This window comes from Cotesia glomerata, linkage group LG1 (assembly GCF_020080835.1).
Source record: "Cotesia glomerata isolate CgM1 linkage group LG1, MPM_Cglom_v2.3, whole genome shotgun sequence".
Lineage (NCBI taxonomy): Eukaryota > Metazoa > Arthropoda > Insecta > Hymenoptera > Braconidae > Cotesia > Cotesia glomerata.
In genome coordinates this window covers 5251676-5275369 of record NC_058158.1, presented here as the reverse complement: position 1 = coordinate 5275369, position 23694 = coordinate 5251676, and the positions used below count along the sequence as shown (strand labels likewise).

At 28.3% G+C, this 23694-nt stretch overlaps 2 protein-coding genes and 1 long non-coding RNA gene across 5 annotated transcripts; 1 reads left to right on the top strand and 2 right to left on the bottom strand.

Annotated features, from left to right (window-relative positions):
* The first annotated feature begins 3643 nt into the window (after positions 1 to 3643).
* LOC123266932 (U6 snRNA-associated Sm-like protein LSm7) lies at positions 3644 to 4448 on the top strand. The gene is made up of 3 exons (XM_044731372.1): positions 3644 to 3801; positions 3984 to 4161; positions 4267 to 4448. Exons 1-3 carry the CDS (start codon positions 3796 to 3798, stop codon positions 4404 to 4406), a joined length of 324 nt encoding a protein of 107 aa, XP_044587307.1. The 5' UTR covers positions 3644 to 3795; the 3' UTR covers positions 4407 to 4448.
* A 364-nt stretch (positions 4449 to 4812) lies between these two features.
* On the bottom strand, positions 4813 to 8780 carry LOC123266911 (chitin deacetylase 1). Its single transcript, XM_044731362.1, has 9 exons — positions 8424 to 8780; positions 7842 to 7961; positions 7413 to 7517; positions 7139 to 7282; positions 6866 to 7048; positions 6656 to 6794; positions 5589 to 5940; positions 5338 to 5508; positions 4813 to 5244 (listed from the first exon to the last, which is right to left on the bottom strand). Exons 1-9 carry the CDS (start codon positions 8479 to 8481, stop codon positions 4969 to 4971), a joined length of 1548 nt encoding a protein of 515 aa, XP_044587297.1. The 5' UTR covers positions 8482 to 8780; the 3' UTR covers positions 4813 to 4968.
* A 4216-nt stretch (positions 8781 to 12996) lies between these two features.
* On the bottom strand, positions 12997 to 18910 carry LOC123261116. 3 transcript variants are annotated; one of them, XR_006508613.1, is made up of 9 exons: positions 18633 to 18910; positions 17576 to 17871; positions 17251 to 17485; positions 16974 to 17185; positions 16749 to 16871; positions 15679 to 15814; positions 13615 to 13812; positions 13393 to 13509; positions 12997 to 13284 (listed from the first exon to the last, which is right to left on the bottom strand). It is a non-coding gene; the product is annotated as an uncharacterized LOC123261116 (long non-coding RNA). The 3 variants fall into 3 exon arrangements; XR_006508612.1 differs by having other exon boundaries at positions 16749 to 16876; positions 17576 to 17674; positions 18633 to 18909; XR_006508611.1 differs by having other exon boundaries at positions 17576 to 17674; positions 18633 to 18909.
* Positions 18911 to 23694: the final 4784 nt, after the last annotated feature.

Below are 23694 nucleotides of genomic sequence, written 5' to 3'. Positions count from 1 at the left end.
AGTCTCTGTCGTGTCGATCTTACCACCGCCTCCCAGGTACGTAGCTAAAGATAATAAGAGCCCAACAGATTCATACCTGACTACCTGATTGCATGATTGCAGGTGGAAGTGGAAGTGGAAGTGGAAAAACTTGGAGAGAAACAAGTCTTGATTAAAAGTTAGCTTTAGAAGCTTAAGGACTCAGTATGAGACAACAAGAGGGAACTGGAAGTTAACTGGGATCTCTGATAATAAAAATAAATTTTTAAAGTTGTTGTAAGTTAGATACAGCTTCCCACCGGGGGTCACAAAACTATTTCTTCTCTGACGATATATCTAGATCTTTTACTTTGTGGTACCAGGTTGTAATCATTGATATTCTGAGCTCAAAAAAGATTTTTTGTTATACAGTTGGACGTTGATTGGCTTGTTCAAGATTATGGACAAAGTTTGTGGTCCAGATGAGAAAAATAATGATATAAAATACCGGGATACGGTACTGAGTCATAGAGATAGGACCCGCCTTTGGTTAAGAAGTAGGCGGTACAAATCTTGAGAACTAATGTGACTTGAATGAATCAGAAATTCTGGACTACTGTCATTGCGATGGCGATAAAAAACCGTGTTAATTTTCGTTTTTGTTTGTTCTGATGGTAAAGTTATGACTTTTACTTGTTAATATAAGCCAGCTTGTTAACGCGCATCATTATTGAGGATGAATAAATATTCTATTTACTTTTGCCACACTGAGAAAAAAAATATTTATATTAAAATTTAATATTCTTGATACTTTAAAAATTCCGAGAGTGTATTTTTTTGTCTTAACAAGAGATCGAATTAACTTAAATAATTTTTATTTCATTCAAGTGAAGGTATTTGTTTGTTTGCTTATTACAATAAAAACATAAAAATCATTTATATCCTTTTATAATAAAATTATTTATTTTAACAAATTCTTGAGTAAAGAAGTCAAGAAATCCTTATCTGGACGTAATTTTTATTTTTTTTTTTTTTTTCAGTGCAGTATGATAATATCGTCAGATTTATTTGGATGATTTATATAACAGTATCCTCTTTTGATGGATATGATTATAAATACGTGAGATAAAAAATAAACAGATTTCACAGACTTCATTGGTACATTAAAATAATAATTTAAAGCGATAAAAAATTAAGAATATATGTTAATATTAATTGAAAATAAAATTCGGTCAATTACATATAAAGTGATGAATTAACTCACCGCGTCAACCTACTCCGAGCCGGTAAGTGTGCAGACACTTCCTCTTACGGGGATTACATGTAGACAAAGGAAAATTTTGTGTAATTAAATTGTATGTTAGCCGTTATAGAAAGATAAAGGTGCTAAAAAAATTGTAACAATGAGTACGCGCGTAAACTCTTTGAAAAAAACCTTTGATATGTGGAAAGTTATAAATACACAGAAAGAAAGATTTCTTGACTGGAGAACAAAATTCTTGGCTCAAGTAAATTTTCGGTCGCCCGAAGGAAGACCGAAGTTGTCTTGGCCGAAGTAAAAATTTTTCTTGAAATTCTATTCTTGGTGGAAGTAATTTTTTCTTAATTCAAATTATCATAAATACTTGATACAAGAAATTTTTATATTTGATCAAGATTTTTAGATACTTTAGGGAAGCAACGCCACCTACTTCAGCTGAGAAATAGTATATTACAACACTACGAGGGCCGAAAGTTGAATTTTCGGCCCTGCGCGTCATTATGCCCGAGGCGAAGCCGAGGTCATAATGACGAGCAGGAACGAGATTTCTTTTGAGCCGTGTAGTGTATACACTGATAAAAAAATTGACTTGACTCAAGACCCGAACTCTTGAACCAAGAATACCATTTTGAAGAAAATGATTTTCTTGAGTCAAGAGAATAAATTCTTGAGCTAAAAAATTATTCTTGGTCTAAGAAAATTTTCTTGAGTTAAATCTGGTCATATTTTTTAATACACTGAGAAAAAAAAATACTTTTATTAAGAAAATTTTCTTGATACAAGAATTCATGTTCTTGAAAATTTTCAATAATATATATTTTAGCTCAAGAACTAGTTAAATTGATTGAAATAATTTTCACTTAATTTAAATAAAGCTATTCTCTTGTTTATCTATTATTCAAAGATGAATATTGATTGATGCTCTTCTCTTCAGAAATTAATAATTAATAATAATAGAATATTTGATCGTCATCGAATTTTTTGTACCAAGAAATTGTTAATTGAGTAAAAGTATTTTTTTTTCTCAGTGTAATAAATTAATTTCATTTTATCAAAGATGTATTCATTTTCATTAGTTTAACAAATTATATTAGTTATTATAAAATTTATAAAACAAAACATATTATAAGCTAAAAACTCTTATTGCGTTTTTTTTTATCGTTTTCATTTTCAATTGAATGATTACAATTATTAATAATACTTCCATAAAATACACAGTTTTCAAACTTGATATTAGAGCATTTAAAAATCGTATCTCCACTAAATATAAGGTTTTGATAATTCATAATTTGATTATTCAAATTTAAATTTGTAGATAAGCATTCTGACGATGGTTTATTGGTAGAAGTATTGAATTAACTTTAATAGTACTTTGATATTAAATTAACAGACGACAAAACAACATTAATAATTATTATTAAGGTTGAAGGTAACAACAGAAATGACAGCGGTTAACAATTTTTTATAGCGACAGAATAAATAGTCCCTAGTTGCGAGTGTAATTACGCATGAGAAATTTTTTCCTCCTGCTGTTATAGAGAGCGCGCGTATACTTCTCACAGGGAGTAAATGTTAAACTTTCATTCCTGCCATTAGGGAGGAAAGTACGCACTTTCGACCGAGGTATGAAGAAATAGTATATTACACATCTAGGGCAGTAAAATAAGAAATGTCTCAGATCACATGTTTATTGACCTCGGCTTCGCCTCGGACAACAATTACATGTGATCTGAGACATTTCTTATTTACTGCCCTAGATGTGTAATATACTATTCTCATCTTGAGAAAATTTTTCTCTTGAATATTTGATACCCATTTTAGATTATTTTAGCGCGCAATTATACATATTGAATGAAAAAAAATGATTCAATATTATTTTATCTTCCCATTTGACATGTTAGTCAATAGAAATATTTATGAAAATTTGCTATCAAGACATTTAATTTTTTGGAGCAAGAGAAAAATTTTCTCAAGACAAGAAAATTTACTTCTGTCAAGAACTTAATTTTTTGGAGCAAGAGAGAAATTTTCTCAAAACACGAAAATTTTCTTGACTTAAATAAATTGTCTTGGATCAAGAAACGTATTTCTTGAAGCAAGGGAATTGATTTGTTGGAATAAGTGAAATTTCTTGTGTCAAAAAAAAATTTTTTTTTCGCCCAAGTAAATAATTATGAAGACAAATATTTTGTTGGCTCAAGTGAACCTTTCTTTCTGTGTACGGGTATCACTCCTGATATTTGTTCTGTCGTTTTTAATCATACGAGATAAGAAATTTGAAAAGTAAAAAAAAAGTTACGCTCAAATAAAAAACAAATTCTTCTTATAATTTGTTTTGAAAAGTATTTTAATTAAGTTATTTTATATGTAAAATTTTATATGCGCTGATAAATAATCATCTTAATTTAAAACCAACGAGGTATTTTGAAATTTGCGCGAAAACTTTTATATACTTCAGTGCTGCTCCAAGTGACATAATAGGAAATTTCTACCCGTTTGTAAAATAATAATAACAATGCAAAGCCGCATAAGACGATTAACCTAAGAAAACAAATAAGTATCAGAATTCATAAAATATGTCTGTAAGTATTGAAAATAAATTAATTACACAATTGTCAACTCATATATTTTAATAAGTTAAATTAAATAAAAAGTAACTTTGAATTTAAATACTCGATTACTTTAAAGTAAATTTGTATCGAAAAGACGCGTGATAACCTCCAAATAAAATTAATATTTATGAATTCTATAATTTTATTTTCAGCAACAAAACGCAGATCACAAGGAAAAAAAGAGGAAAGAAAGTATTTTAGACTTGTCAAAATACCTTGAGAAAAATATACGAGTTAAATTTGCTGGTGGAAGAGAAGCTGCTGGTATCTTGAAAGGCTACGATCCATTGTTGAATCTCGTTCTTGACAATACCACCGAGTATCTACGAGGTATTTTTATTAAATTATAAATTACCTTACAAATAATTTGACGAATAAACAAATATTTGTTTATTCAGTTGTACTTACAAATTATTGAATTGAATTTCTTTTCAGACCCTGACGATCCTTACAAGCTTAACCAGGACACCAGAATGCTGGGATTAGTTGTATGTAGAGGTACTTCTGTTGTACTTATTTGCCCTGTTGATGGAATGGAGTCTATACCAAATCCATTCATACAACAAGATAGTTAAACTTGTAATTTACTCTATTTTCCAATATACGATTACAAATAATCTATAACTTACCTATTTTTTCAATATTTAAGTGAAAAAAAATTTTTTTTTTATTTTTGCTAATTAAAAGTGAAATATTAATAGAATGTTGATTTTTCTATAATAATCGATAAATATTCTTTGGTTTATTTTTTAAATATTCGAGGTATTATCATAATAAAAAAATAATCCTTATTTAAGGTATAAACTATTCTGTCAATAAAACTTAATTTAAAATCGGCAAATTATTTAATTATAATTAAGATCAATATATTTTTTTTGATATGACTAAAATTTAAACAAAAGTTTCAGTCTTAAATCTACATAAACAAATTTAAAAACAGTAACATGCGATAATTGTCATTATTTTTTAAAAATAATTTAAAATAAAAAAAAACATATGTACAATCTACAGCAAACAAATTACAACATCTAACATACAATTTCTGTAAATAAATTTTCTGATATAATTTAAAGAAAAGATAAAATACTCGTGTTATGATTTATAGTGAATCAATCAATACTTATAAAGGTCCATATTTCATTCAGCGCCAAATTCATTTCTTAACCATGGATATTGTTTTGGGCAGTCGAAACACGTGTTTAAGTATCTGTATGATTTCAAAACACGGCTCGGCAATTTACAAGAACTTGGAAACTCGCATGCAATTTCATGGGGCTTGAATTTTTTTTCACACAGCCACGGTTCAAAATCCGTCAAATCTGTAACAGGCGTAGGATTTTTCATCCAATCAATAACTTGATTACCTGTTACGAAATAGACATCCGGTAATTGCAGCAAGTCGTCTATAAATTTCTAAAAACAATCACGACACCAAAGAATTAATAATAATAATAATAATAATAATAATAATGTTTATTCTATTTTTGTTAACAAATTTATACTCACACTGAAAGCATAAGTGCTTGTCGGATTACGAAACCACATTGGATTAAAATGTAAACCAATCGGTGCTCGATTACTCACGTAATGTCTTTTAAAATTTAACATTAACATGTTGTAAATTTCTTCTCCTGACAAACTTATTGGACAATCATCTACCATACTACAGGTGTACTCCTTAAAAAAAATTTTGTTATTGACTACGGAAAAATCATAGCAGTTATTGATAAAAAATAAAACTAAAAATATTTACATACTCCAGAGAGAAGTTGATTTAATGGCAATTCCCATAATCCTGGGTACGATCTTGTCGGGCACATTTGACCCGTACTCCCGCATTGATGCGGTATTTTGTAATCTAGTGTGTATGGCCACAAAGGTGGATCAGAGAATGGAGCAACGATAGATGCGTCATAAACAAACCCGAACTCTGACATCATCAAAAATTGTCGATTCCAGCCGACACGCAAAAACGGCGCTCTTAATCCTTTTATATCTTCTATTCTCACCCCGCCGTATCTATTAATGATATTTGCAACGCCTACCATTTCGTCAAACCAGTCTTCTATTGTAGCATTCAGTGACCACCACTCTTCTGGTCCGCGGTGTCTATTTAATAATAAAATAAAAATGATTTTAATAACCAAATTTCTATGCAATAGTAATTACATGATAAATTATTATTTACTAGCTGTTACTCGCCCGCCCCGCTGGGCGCTTTATAGAATTGCATTTTTAGATCTAGACTTGAAATTTAATTAGAGTATTGTTTTGACTTGCACAAGTTCCAAATTCTGTCGAATTGGCATGCACCTTTTATCCATATAATTATTCTAGCTAATATTCATTGTAACTTTTAATTCGCAATCATTATAACATTCCCGTGTCTTTCTTACAAAAATGAATAATAATTAATATAAAAAAAAAAATTTGTAATGAGTATTGAAAGTTTCAGTTAAAGAAATAGCAGATCTCATAAGTGAAGACATCTGCCTAGTATATAAACATAACCAATAGAATTAAAAAATGTATTTTAAAAAAATAACAATCGAATAGAATAAATTTAGTTACAATAAAAATTCATTATTTCTAAGTCAAAAAAATATAGGTTCCGGATAAGTAATCACCACCATATCATATACTAAAACCTTCTTCGAAACACGCTGCATCTTATGGTATTAGTATTATTCCGATCGGTTCAATAGTTTTCGCAGTATAACCGGACAAAAAAAAACCGGCTCTCCATTTATTAGTATAGATTTTTGGATAGATCAAACGTTTAAATATTTTTTTCTCCAGAACTTATTAATGAAGATAGACTTACGTTACTGAATGAGCAGCTATTTCGTGACCTTTATTCCAAAGGTACTGAACATCTTTGTAATTAGTGTACTGATGGCTTACGTAGAATGTTCCTCGTATGGGACATCCATTCGGATTTTTTCGTTTGTCATTAAAAAACTCTAAAAACGATATAAAAAATAAAATGAACGGAATAGCCAATTAAAAAAATATGAGCATCGATGAAACTTACTATTGTAGAAATCAAAATTTTCTGAATTAACGGCATCATTAAATGTTATCATTATCATTTGTGGCACTTCGGTATGAGTTAAATTATTCGGTATCTGTTTTCCGTCGTAAGAACACCAGCATTCGGGTAAATGACATTTTTGTGGATTGCAATTTGTCGCTGAATTTTTATCAGGACGTCCATCTAAAAAAAAATAATTTAGAAATTTTTAAAATAAAAAACATTATACAACTGTTCTATTTACAATAAAAATTATAGAAGAAAAAAATTTACCACACCAGCCCTCATCAGAACCGTCAGTACAGTCGACACTTCCATCGCAAAAATAAGAACTAGGAAGACAAGTACCGTCTCCACAAGCTAGTGTGCTGTCTTTACAATCACCCTTTTCTAATAATGGCTTAGGTGGTTGGCGCTCTGGAGGAATTTTAATTAAATTTTAACTAATTATTTTCTGTTTTTATTGATGAACGATTCATAAGCTTCGAGTGTGAAAAAATTTTTTCGAGTGAAGCTTAATTAAATTAAACGATACAAAGGTAAATACCTGATGTTACGTCGCAGTTTTCTACATTAGCTTTGAAGTCGCATATCTGCCTTGTGATATCAAATAGAAGACCCTCTGAGCATTTAAACTCAAATACCTCATTGTCTGTAATAAATTAGATTGCGTATAATTCTTCATTGTATTGAATAGTGATTCTCTAAATATATACATTAATATAGTAGTATGCTGAGAAAGTGTTTTTACAAACAATTGTGAGAAATTTCCTGCACTTAAAATACGTATAATTATATCGAAAAAAAAAAAAAGAAAAAAAATTACAAAGAAAGTATTAGTTTTGTAACAGCATAAAAATAGTTTTAATTATAATTTAAAAAATCGAACTTTGTCATGAAATTTTTTATTTTTCCAACTATTGGTAACTGATTTTTTGTTAAACGAATAAAATTTTGTATGTAATTAAATATTTACCTAAACATAAATAATATTTGGCACATTCATTTGGTGACCATACATTGTGAGCTAATGTATTTGGATTTCTATAAAATTTACTGTCCTCAATACACGGTGCCTTGATGGATGACCCGTGAGCTAGGAAAAAAAATTTTTAATTATAAATAACAGGTAGAGAAAGTAATCGATTGATTATATAAATTACATATTGACTACATGGTTTCAAATTATTTGTACACTTTTTAAATAAAATAGGCGGGAAAAATATTTAAATAAATAATAATTGATTATGGTTATGAAGGAAAAAAACAAAATAAAAATAACTTGATACAATAATATAATATTATTATATGAAACATGCGGAACAAAAGATCACGAGAGAAACGTTTTGCACATGGAATTTATATTTTCACTTGTGTATAAGAAAGGAAGTGAAACTTCCGGTGCTGCTGGACCTTTCCCTTATAAGATAAATTCAAAAGATTCTAAATCAATTTAGTATAGAAATAAAATAAATAGAATCAAGCATGAATTAGATTAATAGAGTATAGTCAAAATATGCATCGATGGATTAACTTATCGATTGATGATTTGTCTTACCAGTTTGAATGATTAATAAGATTATAAATACCGAGTCACATATCCACGATCTACTCATGATGGATAAAAAAAGACGTCAAAATATTGTGTTCGTCTCTCGCGACTCACACTTTCAAACTGATTCTTCCTCCCACCAAACAGTATACCTTATACGATGAGTACACTTAGTCTGTTTCTGTTCGGCTTCCTTCGTTCTCAGCGGCTACTATTGCTCCGCGGTGCAATGTATTCCCCAGCCGCTAGCTAATTTCACTTATTAACTATTGGAGAAATTGAGATCAGCATCGATATTATACATCTTTGAGGCTTCATTGATTGATATCAGACTGACGAACTAAAGTTACTTATTATTTTAATTAATAAGTAGTGATGAAAAAAAAAACAAAAAAAAAATTAAAAAAAAAACGTATTAGGAAATTCCTATAAATAAAATAAAATCTCAAAAATCGTTGCTTTCAAATATCGAATAATTTTTTAACTCGAAAATTATTATCCTACTAAGGTAAATTTTTCTCCCAATGTTTAATATTTTTGAGGAAATTTTTTCTTCAGACGATATTTTCTTCAGAGAATATATTTTCTTCAGACAAAAAAATATATTCTCAATAATTAACAAAAATTAATGTTCTGTGTAAAAAAAATTTTCTTAATAGTAATATTTTTTTCTCTCAAAGTAGAAAAACCCATTAAATTTTGTATGCATGTAGATTTATTTAAAACATACATTTCTATATGACATTAATAAGGGGAGGGGAGAGGCAAAACGGTGCACTTAAGGAAATGTTTATTTATACGGATCTTTACCAACCTCAACATAATTATTTTATAGACAAATACTAACGTCAAGTTCAAAGAAGATGCAAGCAAAATATTGAACTTCCAGGTAAAATATTATCCTTGTTTTAAGAAAATGTTAATGGCGATATAAATTATTTAAGACAAAGCAAACATTTTCTTGAGCTAAATTTTTTCAACTAAAGAAAAAATGTTCTAGAATGACTACACCGATAGCTACTTTCGTAGAGTTCAGTTTAAATATATCGAATTCTTCTACACTGATGGTAGAAAAGTTGATTCAAGAGAAAAATCATGTACCAGGAAAATCATTTTGAAAAAACTGATTATCTTGAGTCAAGCAAAAAAATTTACTCGGCTAAAAAATGTTGTTAAAAAATGATTTTTTTTAATAGAAAATTATTAGTATTTCAGATCTCATGCACTTAAAATTGATGATAAAGATCAAATTTATTTTTAATCATGTAAATAATATGTTGCAGAAAAAAAAGTTTTTCACTAAATTTAGCCTCTTCCTATCCCGTTTTGATCCCCCCTTCCTTGTACACTTTTTCTATTTACTACCATCCTCAAATAATATTCATTATTATCTAGGATGGTAACCATATAGATAAAATATTACACTTTTTATACTTTTTATCATAACAGAAAATAATTACCATTAAGAGATTGGATAAAATTTCTTTAACTTCCCGCTAAAAAAAATTGAAAATTTTCAAAAATTGAGTAGTTATTGGTTTTACCCCGATTTTTAAAAATCGAGTTTTCATCAGATCTCGACGTTCTGAAGTCCTAGGAAGCTTCCCTGACTACTCCCGCGATGTTTTTACCGATCAATTCCAAAAACTCATCAGCTCTTAACCTAAAAAAACCACTTCAATCGCCACCAGTCCGGTCAAAATCGGGTGATTTGTTCGTGAGTTACGTTGAAGAAAAAAATCGAAAAAAAGTGATTTTTTCGAATTACACCGGAATTTCCGATCTGATCAATTTGTGTTCAAAAGTTTATTATACACTAGTCACACAAATTAAGGGATATAAAAAAATTCCAAATTTGTGGGTGATTTTCAACGAGCTGTAAAGGCCATTCCTGTAACTTCCCGCTAATTCCGTAGTTGAGCACTCAGAATTGCACTTATTACGTTTTTGAGCTCCTCGGACTCAAAAATATAATTTTCATATCATTTTGAGCTCTCCGAGCTCATATGTCAGCTAGAAGTTTAATAAAATACTAATTCTTGAATTTTCAACCCGCAATAACTTTTCAATGAATGAACCGGTTTTCACGCGGTTGGCGGCATTTGACGCAGTTTTTCGAATTCTACACTAGTCACAAAAATTAAGGGATATAAAGAAAATTCCAAATTTTTGGGTGATTTTCAACAAGCTGTAACTCCGAGAAAAATGGTCGTACAGAAAAAATAAAAAAAGAAAATTGTAGCTCCAAGTGTCTAGTTTTCAGACATGACCATGAAAAATTTTTGTCATGTCCAGGTCTGGATAAATCCTAAGAAAACTACCGAAGAAAAATTTTTCCAAATTTTTTCTCATCTAAAAAAAGGTCTACGGGCTTCTAAAAAATTTTTTTCATTGTTTTTTTCGAAAGCTTGTTTAGATAATTTAATACTCTTTAATTTGACGGAATCAAAAAGCATGTACGATGATTCGCCGCGGAGTTATCGTCAATCAAAGCAAAAAAGTTCTTTTTAACTTTAATAATCAATAACTCTGAGAATAATGATCGTATAGAAAATCTAAGGAAATTTTTAAAAACTACACGATATTCTCTATAAGAAACTGTAAACGGCTTTGGAAAAAAAAATTTTTTTTGAATTGAAAACTCAGACTGGAAAAAAGAGAAAAATTCACATAATTAAGGATATTTGGATAACTTGGTATAACTTTGGATAAAATGGATGAACGAAGGATATCGTCGGTAATTTTTTAACCTCAAATTGTTTCCTAAAGTCTCTAAAAAATTCAAAGCGCTGCGATTTTTTTTTCATAGTGCCCCGAAGCTTCAAATTCTTTGATTTCGCAAAAATCACCATTATGAGCAATTTTGCGATTTTTATTCATTTTTTCGATGAAAAAAATTTTTTCTCCCCTCCGGGCGGAAAGCGTCAATTTTCCGCCCGCTGCGCTAAACGAAAATGCTGCTTTCCGCCTCCGTCGAGGAGAAAAATAGTATTCTCACCACGGGCAGGAAATAAGAAAGCCTCAGATCACATGTTTGTCGACCTCGGCTTCGCCTCGGTCAACAATTACATGTAATCTGAAACATTTCTTATTTTCCTACCCTAGGTAAGAAAAATACTATTTTTCTCAAAAATCTTAATTTTTTGATCAAAGAGATTAACTGTTGAAGAAATTTGAAGAAAAAAAAAAAAAAAAAATTTCAATTTTTTTTGAAAATTTTCTCGATTTTTTTCAAACTTTTCTCGACTTTTTTCGACTGCTATTTTACCGAAGGCATTAGCGATATCCAAAGCGTATCTCGTAGGTTGCTCGGTCCCATTTACGCTTCTTACACACACTTTTGTGTATGTGCGCGTTTTCAGAAACGAACAGACACACATACACACACAGACACGCACACGCACGAAAACACACACACACAAACACATTACCTTGTAATGCCTTCTTTCATTTATTTCATTTAATTAACATCTTTATAACTCGAACAGATACCACAAAAGCTTTCAGCTTCACTAGTATTCAAGTTCGGTGGATCCTCATCGAAATTATGTAAAGAGAGAATATGTCTCTCGACCAATATTGAAGATGGAATGTCCATCCGTTGGCTTGAATTTAGATCTACTAGTCACTTGACCGCTAGGCGCTAAAAACTTTAATTTATATATATAAATTATTATATTCATGAAATAAAGTACAAAATATGTATTGGAACTACAATTAAAGAAAATAATAAATAATCATTTATTTTTAAATTCAAATTAGTGAACTGAGAGTCAACAAGAAAACAACATTTTAACTTATCACAATCTAACTTTATAAAACTAAAATTATGAAAATTATTAAAGAATCTTTGAGTTTAATTCGATCAAACTACGAATTTCGGAGTAATTTCGAAAAAACACTTTTTTCGGTTTTATTTCGTCAACGATAACTCACGAACGAATCAACCGATTTTGACTGGGCTGGCCGCGATCGACGTGGTTTTTTGATGTTAAGAGCTGATTAGTTTTTGGAATTAATCGGTAGAGCCGCTTAAAAGTTATTCCAAAAAAAACCACATTTAAAAAAATTTTTTTTCGTAGTTTTTTTTAGATTTCTCAAAATCTACCGGTCTGAATCGGTCCAACTTGTATTCAAAATCTAAGTTCAGTCAAGCCTTTCCAAATGGCACCAAGTGCGATGAAATCGGTCAAGCCGTTCAAAAGTTATGAGAGGTTTACACACATCCACACACACACACACACACACACACACACACACACACACACACACACACACACACACACACACACACACACACACACACACACACCATCGCGGGGGTGGTCAGGGAAGCTTCCTGAGACCTTGAAACGTCGAGATCTAGTAAAAACTCAATTTTTACAAAAGGGGGTGAAACCAATAACCTCCCGATTTTTGAAGATCTTCGATTTTCTTAGCGGGAAGTTAAAAATAACTAAATAATATTATAAATAGTAACCGCATGATTTATAACATATTAAATCAAAATCGAATAAATTTGTTTTAGTTAATAAATTTAAAATAATAATGAATTGAAAGCCTTGCATAACAAAATTTTTCGCCAATGATCTTATAGAAAAAAAAAATTTTTTTTGTTTCAAAACCTCGTATCTGCAAAAAAATTATTATGGTATTTGATGAGAAAACTCGTATCTACATGACATTGACAATAACAACAAGGTATCGATACAGATAGCAAAAATCATGTTTAATTTTTTTAAGGTGATAAATAAAGAGTATGAATTTTAAATTAGGATTTTGTAGATACTAGGTTTACACAGAAACGGGACGATATATGATTATACAGACTAATTTTGTCTCGGGAACTCATAATAGTACGGAACGTCTGTTAACAGAAAACACATAAGTGATAAGTATTAATAAATATTTAGCAAAGTAATAAAAGTAAAATCAGTCAACATCATTATTATCATTATCATAATAAAATATCTACCGTTTACATCGGCCTTGCGTCTTCGTGATTTTCTTATCTCATCTTTCCATAAGTAGTAAGGTTTATTAGATTTAATAGCTTCCTTTTTTTCCATTTTCCGAGCCGTCTCGGTTGAAGCTTTAAAAAAAATTTTTGGTTTTAAAAATAATACTTCATTGTTAATTTTTGTAGACTTTCATTAAATTATTAGAGGATAAAAATGAAAGATAGTTTATAAATTACCTGCTAAATTTGAATTTTTCGAGCGATCATTCAATTGTGGGTTCTCATTATCTTTATTTACCTCTCTTGTAGTACGCCTTGAAGAAAAATTCCTTCTGAAGAAACGTCTCATCCTGGTCACACTTTTTCGAATAGTTTCCATAATTGTAATGCTTATCTTTTATTTCTTGACCTTATTACTCCAAAATATTTAAGAATCTAAATATATAATAAACTAACTTTATTTTGACAAACAAGCTTCTTATAAAAATTAATCAATTAAATTTTTGGTGTGTCTTTAAAATAAATTAATTTTTCAACAAAGGGGCTAGACAATGGTAAAAGATGGCGTATGCATATCCACTACTCCAACCAAACCATCGTGATATTCTTATTTTACAGTCTTATTCAAAACTGTAATTAGTTTCATTTAATAATAATAAAAAATAAAATAAAATATTCAATATAATTGAAATAAAATAAAAATTTACTATTTAAACTAGAAGATATTTCTCATACAATGACCCAGAATAAAAAAAAATGAAACTAAAAAAAAAAAACGGTGGAGTTGAAAAAAAAGTTATAAATTTTGCTAAAAAATATGATGAATTTTGGCCTGCCAAAATTGAAATTTACATGCAATTGACAAAATGGAGAGTTATTGTATCGAGAAAAATGTACTGAAAAAAATACATACTTAAAATTTTATTATGGTATTCTTAGAAACATTAACTATCAGAAAATTAAAAAAAAATCAATTTTTTCAAAATTTCACATTATAGTCGAGTAATTACTTTAAATGCTGACAAAATTACTAATTTTTCCTTCAATTCAATCATTAATCTGGAAAGTAATAATATGTGAGTATCATTATGATCATTTAAATAGAACAATAATCGCATTTAAATTGATGGTTGCTATATCATATGTATATATTTTAATTGTTATATACAATAATAATTATATTTGGATTCAAATATTGTTTTCTTTTTCCCTTTGTATGTACAATATATATTATGTAGTTCCATAAAATATTCTTGCTTATTAAATTTAATGCTCTGAAAAAAAACTTTATACAGTTTTGTTAATTAATTGGACAATACTTTCCTATAACTGAAGTTTTGTCGTACTTTAAATGAGTAAGATATTAAATTACAAAAGTATTGAGGTACAATTTCCAATCATTGTATTCATCGTCGAAGATCGCTGAGCAATTAGTGAAAATAAATCATTGAAATAAAAACTTTCTGAATTAATTGTTTTCCATATCAATTTCTAATCGCGTTTACTTTGCGTCATTCATTTAAGTGAAACATCGTAACTCTATTGTTCATTACTTAATTTGACATTTGATTTATCCTTAATACTTCTTAAACTATATTAATAAGTTCACAAAGTTATGTTGAATTAATTTTGTTTGAATCTATAGTAGATTCAAGAATTGCTGATTTTCGCGGGATCGGACGCTTTTATATATTAAATTGTCTCAGCAAATGGTTTACATCATAGGGGGATTGAAGGGGACGCAAATGTAGTTATAGCTTGTCTTTCATATAGGTCAGATCATTTAGTTAACCTTGACCCACATGGACAAACTTCAGCTCTCCCGGAAAAAACGAACTACGTATATATAGTCATACACGAGAGTGATTTTTAAATTTCTGGAAAATTTTGATTCTATAATTATAAAACGGCGTTATGTCGTATATGTTTCTATCATATTCTCAGTAAAATATTTACAATATAGATAAGTAGAAGCTTGTGTAAATGTAATTTCAATTCGCCCTTTATCTATCACATGATTCTGTTAACTTTGACCGCTGAGTTGAAAAATCACCAAATTTTTCAGAAGCACCGTGAGGACAAATACCGTAATGAGATTTATTCGAAATTTATAATAAACATGATATTACAATGGATAGAATACATAGAGAATAAATTCAATATCCCTTCTTCTAAATTCTCTTACCTTAAGCTAGCTAATCTAGGTCGACATAAATTGCTTCTAAGTCAAATTATCTTAAGTTATAAAAGAACAAATTTTTAATTATATAACGAGTATAATCAAAAAAATTGAATCCATACCTATATAGTAGTATTTTCAATTTTGAAGACAACACGTTTTCAGTATTGATATAGATTATAGAATTGGGATTTTTTAACAGCTTCAATTTAATGATCAATTTGCTGCTTCTTTGCTTTTCGCGTTTGGATGATATCTCTAAAAAAAAGTTTTTTTTTTTAGACATTATTCCAATCATAAAGTAGGTTGGAAAAACTATTTCTACATTCTAATTATCTAAAAAAATTAGTAAAGGGTTGACCCTACAGGCCATCCTTGCAACTTCCCGCTAATTTTAAATGCAAAGCGCTGCAAATTTAAGCTGTTACGACGTTTTTGAGCTCTTCGAGCTCAAACGTCTAGTTTGTACTTAATAAAAAGCTTTTTCAAACTATTTAAGCTACAATAACTTTCGGACAAATCATCATTGACTTTCTTAGCGAGAAGTTAAAAATTACGTAAAAAAATATATCTACTTAAATTAAAATGGAGCGAAATGGTTATGATTGGTAAGAAACAATATATCTACAATTAACCGGAAAGTAAAAAACTGATTTCCGTACTTTTCTGAAAAAACATGCAAAATAAGCTACTTATTAATCAATAAATAAATGAAAAAATAATGTCTTATTTATCTGAGTAGCTATGATTTCTTCAACTATATCACTGATTTTTCCACGTTCTGGTAATCCGGTTGATAATTGGATAGCTTATGATGACTTTTAATTTCGTGTCGAGTTGCTGCAATTAAATTTGGGGTTGTGTGAATCTTCAAAAGTAGAATCTTCATTGTTGATACATCCTTTTGATTTTAACGTTTAAAATATTGTCCATAAAGTTTTTTTTTTTTCAAACAAATTATCAATTTTATTTTCACAATTAATTAAAGAAAACATAAAATCTTTTGAAACAATGAATAATGATTGTATGAAGTTATGATTTTATTTTTTTATGAACAATATGATTTCATCGTCATGAGATTGATATGATACAACTGGCTTCAACATAATTGTATACAATAATTTAATACAACCGAGCAATCTGTTATCAGAAATAATTATAAATAAATGATAATCAATCAGCCATTACTTACTGTAAGTACATTAATTTGAAAAAGCAGAATTGGAACCTTGAGATGAATTGACTTGTTGATCGAATTTTTCAATCATTTTTTCATCTTCTTCTTAAATTGTTTTTAAAACTTTTTAGCTTTCTTCTACGCTATTTCAAGTTCCATAAAAATAAAAAATAATTATGGTATACTAAAGCTCAGAATACGCACAAAATTATTAATCATACTTCATACTTGAAAACTCACTTGAAATATCTGATGACACACTAGCAGTATAATTAAATTAATTCATATCACATAGCAACACGAAAGAAACGTATTTTTGATTATTATTTGATTTAACAATACAATTATTCACATTTAATTACATATTTTCAGAGTCGGATCCTTTTTCGTAGCAGTGGTCATATTTTTTTTCTCAATAATAAATATTAGTCGATAAATTTCTATAACTGAAACTAGAATGCAAGTATGACCAAAGTACCTGAGTATAATAATTAAATCACGTAATTTAGTCACTTACCTATAATTGTCTTTGGAATTTTTTAGTTCAAAGTCGAAAATATTAAATATTAATTTTGATCAACAGAAATAATATCAGCACAAAAGTAAAGTTTTTACATTATATCTAATAGACCTTGACAGTATATAGTAAAATTACGATGATTTTGACCGAAAAATATGAAATTTTTTGGGTTTCCAATTAATGATACGATAGTATCGATTTATCGTTTTTTTCTTGCAATATTTTAAAAGACCTATTGTGGATGAAGTATTTTTAATCAATTTAATAGATAAAGCTATTTACAATAACAATTTTGTTTTTTAAATAATAGTCACATAGCTACCTGATATACTTTGTTTTTTACGAGAAACAAATTCGTTGCTTTCTGAAGAAGAGCTTAAAATTGGCTTTTGATCATCGTTTGCCGAATTTTCATCAAATTCTGGACGTAGTGATAAAAAATAATAATTATAATCTTCATCTGATGCTATTTCTAATGAATTCAAAGTACTTTTGCTATTTGATGATGAAGGATGAAAATAATTATTTTTTGATGATGTTGAATTATTGAAATTTAGAGAAATTTCCGATGTTGAATTATTAATTTTATTGTAATTCATTTCAACAATATTTATAAGCCTACAAATTAAATAAACAAACGAATTGTATAATATAATAAATCCGTTTTTAGTTTTAATCATTTTTAAAAATAAATTTTTCGTTAAATATTCCACAATTTTTTTCAGATATATTTTGATACGTGTATGTGAAAATTATATAAACATTAATACTTTTTAAAATTCAATCTCAGATAACATAGAAAAAAATAATCACGCATTCAAAAAAAAAAAAAAAAACCGTTTTTAACGAAATTCAAATTAAAAAAAAAAATTTTAATTTTTAAAAACAATTTTTTGTCAGGATAGAAAATTATAAAAAATAAAATTAAAAAAAAAAAAACTAAATTTTGGAAAAGATTTAAAATTTGCAGAAAAAATATTTTTCACCATCAGTATAAAAAATTCTAAAAATTCAAATTTTTACAGAAATTTAAAAAGTTTTTTTTTCATTTCAACTTTTAAAATCTCTAAGTACACATTTTATAATTTTTATTCGAGCAATAAATATTTTTTTATTTTTATTCAATAAAGAAAAAAAAATACAAAATTCACTACACGAACTGAATTTTATCAATAATTTAACTTATATCTGTCTCTGAGTGAATTCAACTTCCGGAGGAAGTAAATCAATCGAAAATCATCTACTCTGCATTCATTCTGAAATTACTTCGCAAATTTTTTACAGTGTATATTCTTTACTTGTTACTTATTTTTCTTAATACTTATGTAAATAGAATATGATTTCCTGATTTAATAATTTAAAAAAAATCATTTACTTACAGTTTCTACCGAATGGACTCCGGCGCGGAAATTTTATGATTAAAACAGTAACTATAATAATTATAAATAAGATCATTGTGATAAAGATGTTACACTACAAATAAACAAATATTAAAAAAAGACTATTAATGTTCTTAAAGAAAAATCGACTACTATAATTTAATGACAAAATTTTAATTGATTGAATGTTATTTGTATCATTTGGCTTGAAGCGAGTTTCATTCTAGCTTCCGCTGCTGTCGCTTTCAAACTGTTGAATTTTCCGTACTCATCTCTCGTGATGAGAGTCTCATCTTCGTCAAAAATCAGTTATCTGCGCAACGTAGAAATTGGCGCGCCGGCGTTGTATTCAATGCTACCTATTGTATAGCAGTTGTTTACGTACAAGTGAGACAGCAAAGAAAATACGAATATTAAAAGGAGACAGCCTTTTGAAGTACCGCAAAAAGCATCACTGTAAGATCTTTTTCTTTCTTAATTAGTCCATCCTTCGTTTGAAAAATTCAAAAAAAAAAAAAATGCCGATTCGTTGGGTCATCATTAAAAAATAAATTTGTCAAAGTCTTCATTATAGATGGCAATTATTACACAAAGGAAGACTATAAGCTCTTCCTCTTGATAATGAGCAAGTAAATCCACATTAACGCTATATCGGCTTATATGATAATATTTATCAGATATATATATATATATATATATATATATATTAGGGTGCTTTTTTTTTTTCAACTATTTTTTTTTTTTCAGTCCCATCGTGAAATTTTGTTGCAAGTACCCAAAAAAAAATACCCTGAAAGTTTGGACCCTTAATATTAATATTAAGACCTCGACCCAGGCGTTTAAAGATTTCCCCTTAAAAAAACACAGAAATTTTGATTTTTTTATGTTTAAATTTCTATAGCTCAGTGGCATTTCATAGCATTGCTTCGACCGTGGACGGGTTTTTTCAGAATTGAATGCTCTACAAAAGTGTCCATTGCGGCTAAGCCGTAACTCGAATCGGCGAGGTAGTACAGGCCTCTAAATTTGATTTTTCCATGAAATTCGCGTTTTTTCGCATTTATCTCGTGAATGACAAGAGCTACAGAAAAAATGTAAATGACAAACTTGTAGAGCATTCAATTTCCTATAAAAAAGGTTCTAAGCATCAAGTCGCTAAAATCAATATTTTCGGAGATATTTACCCGAGTCGAAATTTAGAGCCCAAATAGAGCCTCCTAAGGTAGGATCTATTCTCATGTTAAATTACTACTTCGCCGATTCGAGTTACGGCTTGGCCGCAATGGACACTTTTGTAGAGCATTCAATTCTGAAAAAACCTGTCCACAGTCGAAGCAATGCTATGAAATGCCACTGAGCTATAGAAATTTAAACATAAAAAAATCAAAATTTCTGTGTTTTTTTATGGGGAAATCTTTAAAAGCCTGGGTCAAGGTCTTAATATTAATATTAAGGGCCTAAACTTTCAGGGTATTTTTTTTTTGATACTTGCAGCAAAATTTCACGATGGAACTGAAAAAAAAGAATAGTTGAAAAAAAAAAAGCACCCTAATATATATATAAACATATTAATAGTGAGCAAGGCATTTAAGTAAACCGAAGGTACAGAATATTCGCTTATCATTACTCAACCAATTAATTTTTTTATTTTCCAAATAATGCAAATCAAAGTTATTTCAGGACAAATCAAACAGTATTTTGAATGAGAAAAGGAAAAGATTTCAGCATTGAAGCTTTTGAAAAATAATTAAATACATTTATTAATTAATTAAAATAGAGATAACGATTTTTATCTCTTAAATACTGATGTTGACAAATGAATTTTAATAAAGGTTTTTTTTATTTAATTTTTATTATTTAAATGTATACACCGTCTTGGAGCTGAAATTCTATTTAGTGAGATTTTAGTTAAAATGTTTATTAAGTGTACTAGCAATCGAATTACGTTGATGGCAACAAATACTATATACGATAAAATAGAATTATTAAAGCCCCTTATTAGAGTTTGTAATGTAAGTGCTCGATGTAATATTTCACTTACACTATCTATTGAAGAAATTTTAAGTTTGTTTGATACCACTTATTGAAAACTTAATACAATAACAAACAATAATATACTTATAAATATAGGATGAATTTTTTTAATTGCCACTTATTTATCATTTTTTTTAGTATATTACTATTAAAACTATTTGTTGTCATGTTGAGTTTTCATATATATCATTTCTCATCGTATAATTAATAAATCCTCAACAGCATGTAAATTTCACCCTTTCAATTTTAGATCCTTTTGAAAATTAAAGCTTACAAACGATAGAATGTCGTTTCTGAAAATACAATAATATATTGTATTCAATAGACTTCCGGTGCAATCACTAGGTATAGAATTGAGGTACATTGCAAGGACATAAATAAAATAATAAAGTTTTGTAGTTTTTTTCATTATTCATTGGAAAAAACATATTTACATGCAAAATTATTGACTAGCGATAAACAAAAGGTACGAAAAAGTTTTTAATTGTCGCTATCGTAAACTCATCTATTTGTTAAATATTTACTTTTAAAATTAACTTGTTTTATTTTTGTTAAAACAAAAAATAATTAATAAAATTGACCTATTTTCTGTATAATTATTTTTTAAAAATATATATCATACAATAATTTTTATCAAAAGTTAATAAAACTATTATTATACTAATAGAATATCATGTATGTAGCACTAAAAGACTTTAATTAACTCCTCAAAAATATAAAAATCTTAAACTGCTCAAATAAAAAGTTAAAAAAAAAACAGCATTTTGATAAGCACTAACATTTTTTACTTCATATGCAATTGTTGTTTGTTTACACTTCCAAGAGAGTAACAGGTATTTTATCGATTAATTAGTATGTATCATGTAGATATATCCCGTTTATACGGCTGCGCTTTATCCTAAAATTTTAGTTGAATGAAAGCTGTTGCTTTTTCTCTTATTATTACATTTTCCGTATCCTTTCACTCCCGAACCATGACCTAGACTTAAGCCTTTATGTTTCTATCTGTTCTAATTCTACAGTATCTCATTATAAGTTCTACTATACCCTCTTTGTAAAGGAATAATATGTGCATAATCTCTTGCTTTATGGTACAGCAATGTAGTTTACAAATACCTTCAATATAATACCTATCTATATAGTTAGCTTATCAGATACTTATTAGTATATTATCAATTTTAATGAATAGATTATTCAAACGCTTAATTAATATCTATAACTGCTCATTAGTATGATCCTAAATTTATAATGACAACTTTTATGTGTACAAATCAAAATAATTATAATTTCAATGTTTATTCAATTTGATAGTTTTATTATAGTCCTTTCTTTAAGGTATAAGAAACAATTGATAATGTATAAGGTAAAAGATCCCATTAGTGGCACTTCTAAGCCCCTATTTCTTTCAATGAAAAAATGTTCTACTAGGAATAAAAATTGAAAATTTTTTTGATCTAAAGGTCTTAAAGATTAGAAATAATATATTCATAATAGAATTTAATGATTTCATTAATTGAATAAGTCCATAATCGAAGAAAGTGTCAGTAATGGGATCCCCGCCACTAATGGGGTCTTTTGTCTTAGTATGTTCTAAAAAATTTTTATCTCGATCAAAATTATGAGTGGCTGATGATGCTTTATGTTAAGGTAGGTGACCTTGAAAGACTAAAAAATACAATATTTCCAATAATTTTTTTTTTTCCGGGCCCTGTATAAGATATTACTAATGATTTTTTAAAACTTTTATTTGTAGCTTATAAAATACAAAAATACTTTTTTTTTAATTTCATTTTTAACATTTACCCAGGAGACGCTAAAGTCGAGGCTTCAAAAAAATGCTGCCCCACGGTGGACATATAATCTCAGGATTGGTGAATATAAAGAGTAAAAAAACACAGAATCTTCAAAAAAAAAAAGGTCCCTTACGAGACAATCTACCACAATTTTCTGAAAAAAAAATAAATAAATAAATAAGAAAGATATGGCGGATATTTGAAAAAAAAAAAAACAGTAGAAAAGATACCCCTCTTTTTCACTATTTTTTTGCTAAAGAAGAATGTTATAATTATAACTTTTTTTGATAAAATATGGTAGATTGGTTTACAAAACATCTCAATGAACAAAACAAAACCAAAAACATTCAAATCGGTTTAGTAGTTTCGGAGATTAACTGTCCGCCATTTGAAAAAAAAGTAGTTTCGAGAAAAACATGTTTAACGTTTTTATTCGCTGTTAAGAGTTATGTAGAGCGTGCGCATATTTTCCGAATTTCACTACGTTAGAATTCGAATTTTTTGAGATGATTTTTAAAAGTAGAATAATTGAGAAAATACAATAAAAAAAATTAATATTTTTAAATTTACAAGATGGTCACCTACCTTAATTCAATTTTATGTTATATATGTCAATCTACTAGACACGCATTACGAATTTGCATTCGTTTAAGATGAAATGGATCCAATTAGATTACATCCCTGTCTAAGGGAGAGCCCGTCAAACTAATTGACAAATCAATTAGTTGATTTTCTGACTACATTATTTATCATGAAATTTCAAATGATTTAATATTTCACATTAATTTAAGCGAAGTTCTCGCTTTTGAAGCAAGATTTTTTTAATTCCATTGTTGAATAAAACCTACGCTCTATTGTTATATTAATCCAATTAAGGTCATAGTGTAGTTTTAAAATCTCAGAAGCTTTATATTTTTATTGATATAAAATATCCTATTCTAAAAACATTTTGTTTAATCATTTTGCGAATTGGAAGTTATTTTTATTCACATACAACAAAAAAGAGCTTTCTTTCACCATCTAGATGACAGAAGTACTTTATGAATAAAAAAAAAATTATATATTTTCTACTTGAAATTATTTGTAGTAATAATACATAAAATTGTATTAATTTGCGATTAGTATAAAAGTAAAAAATGTAGTTCAAATAAATTATTGGAATATTTTTTTAATTTTCCAATAGATATATTATTATTATTATTATTAACTATATTTAATCAACTACTTTTCATCAT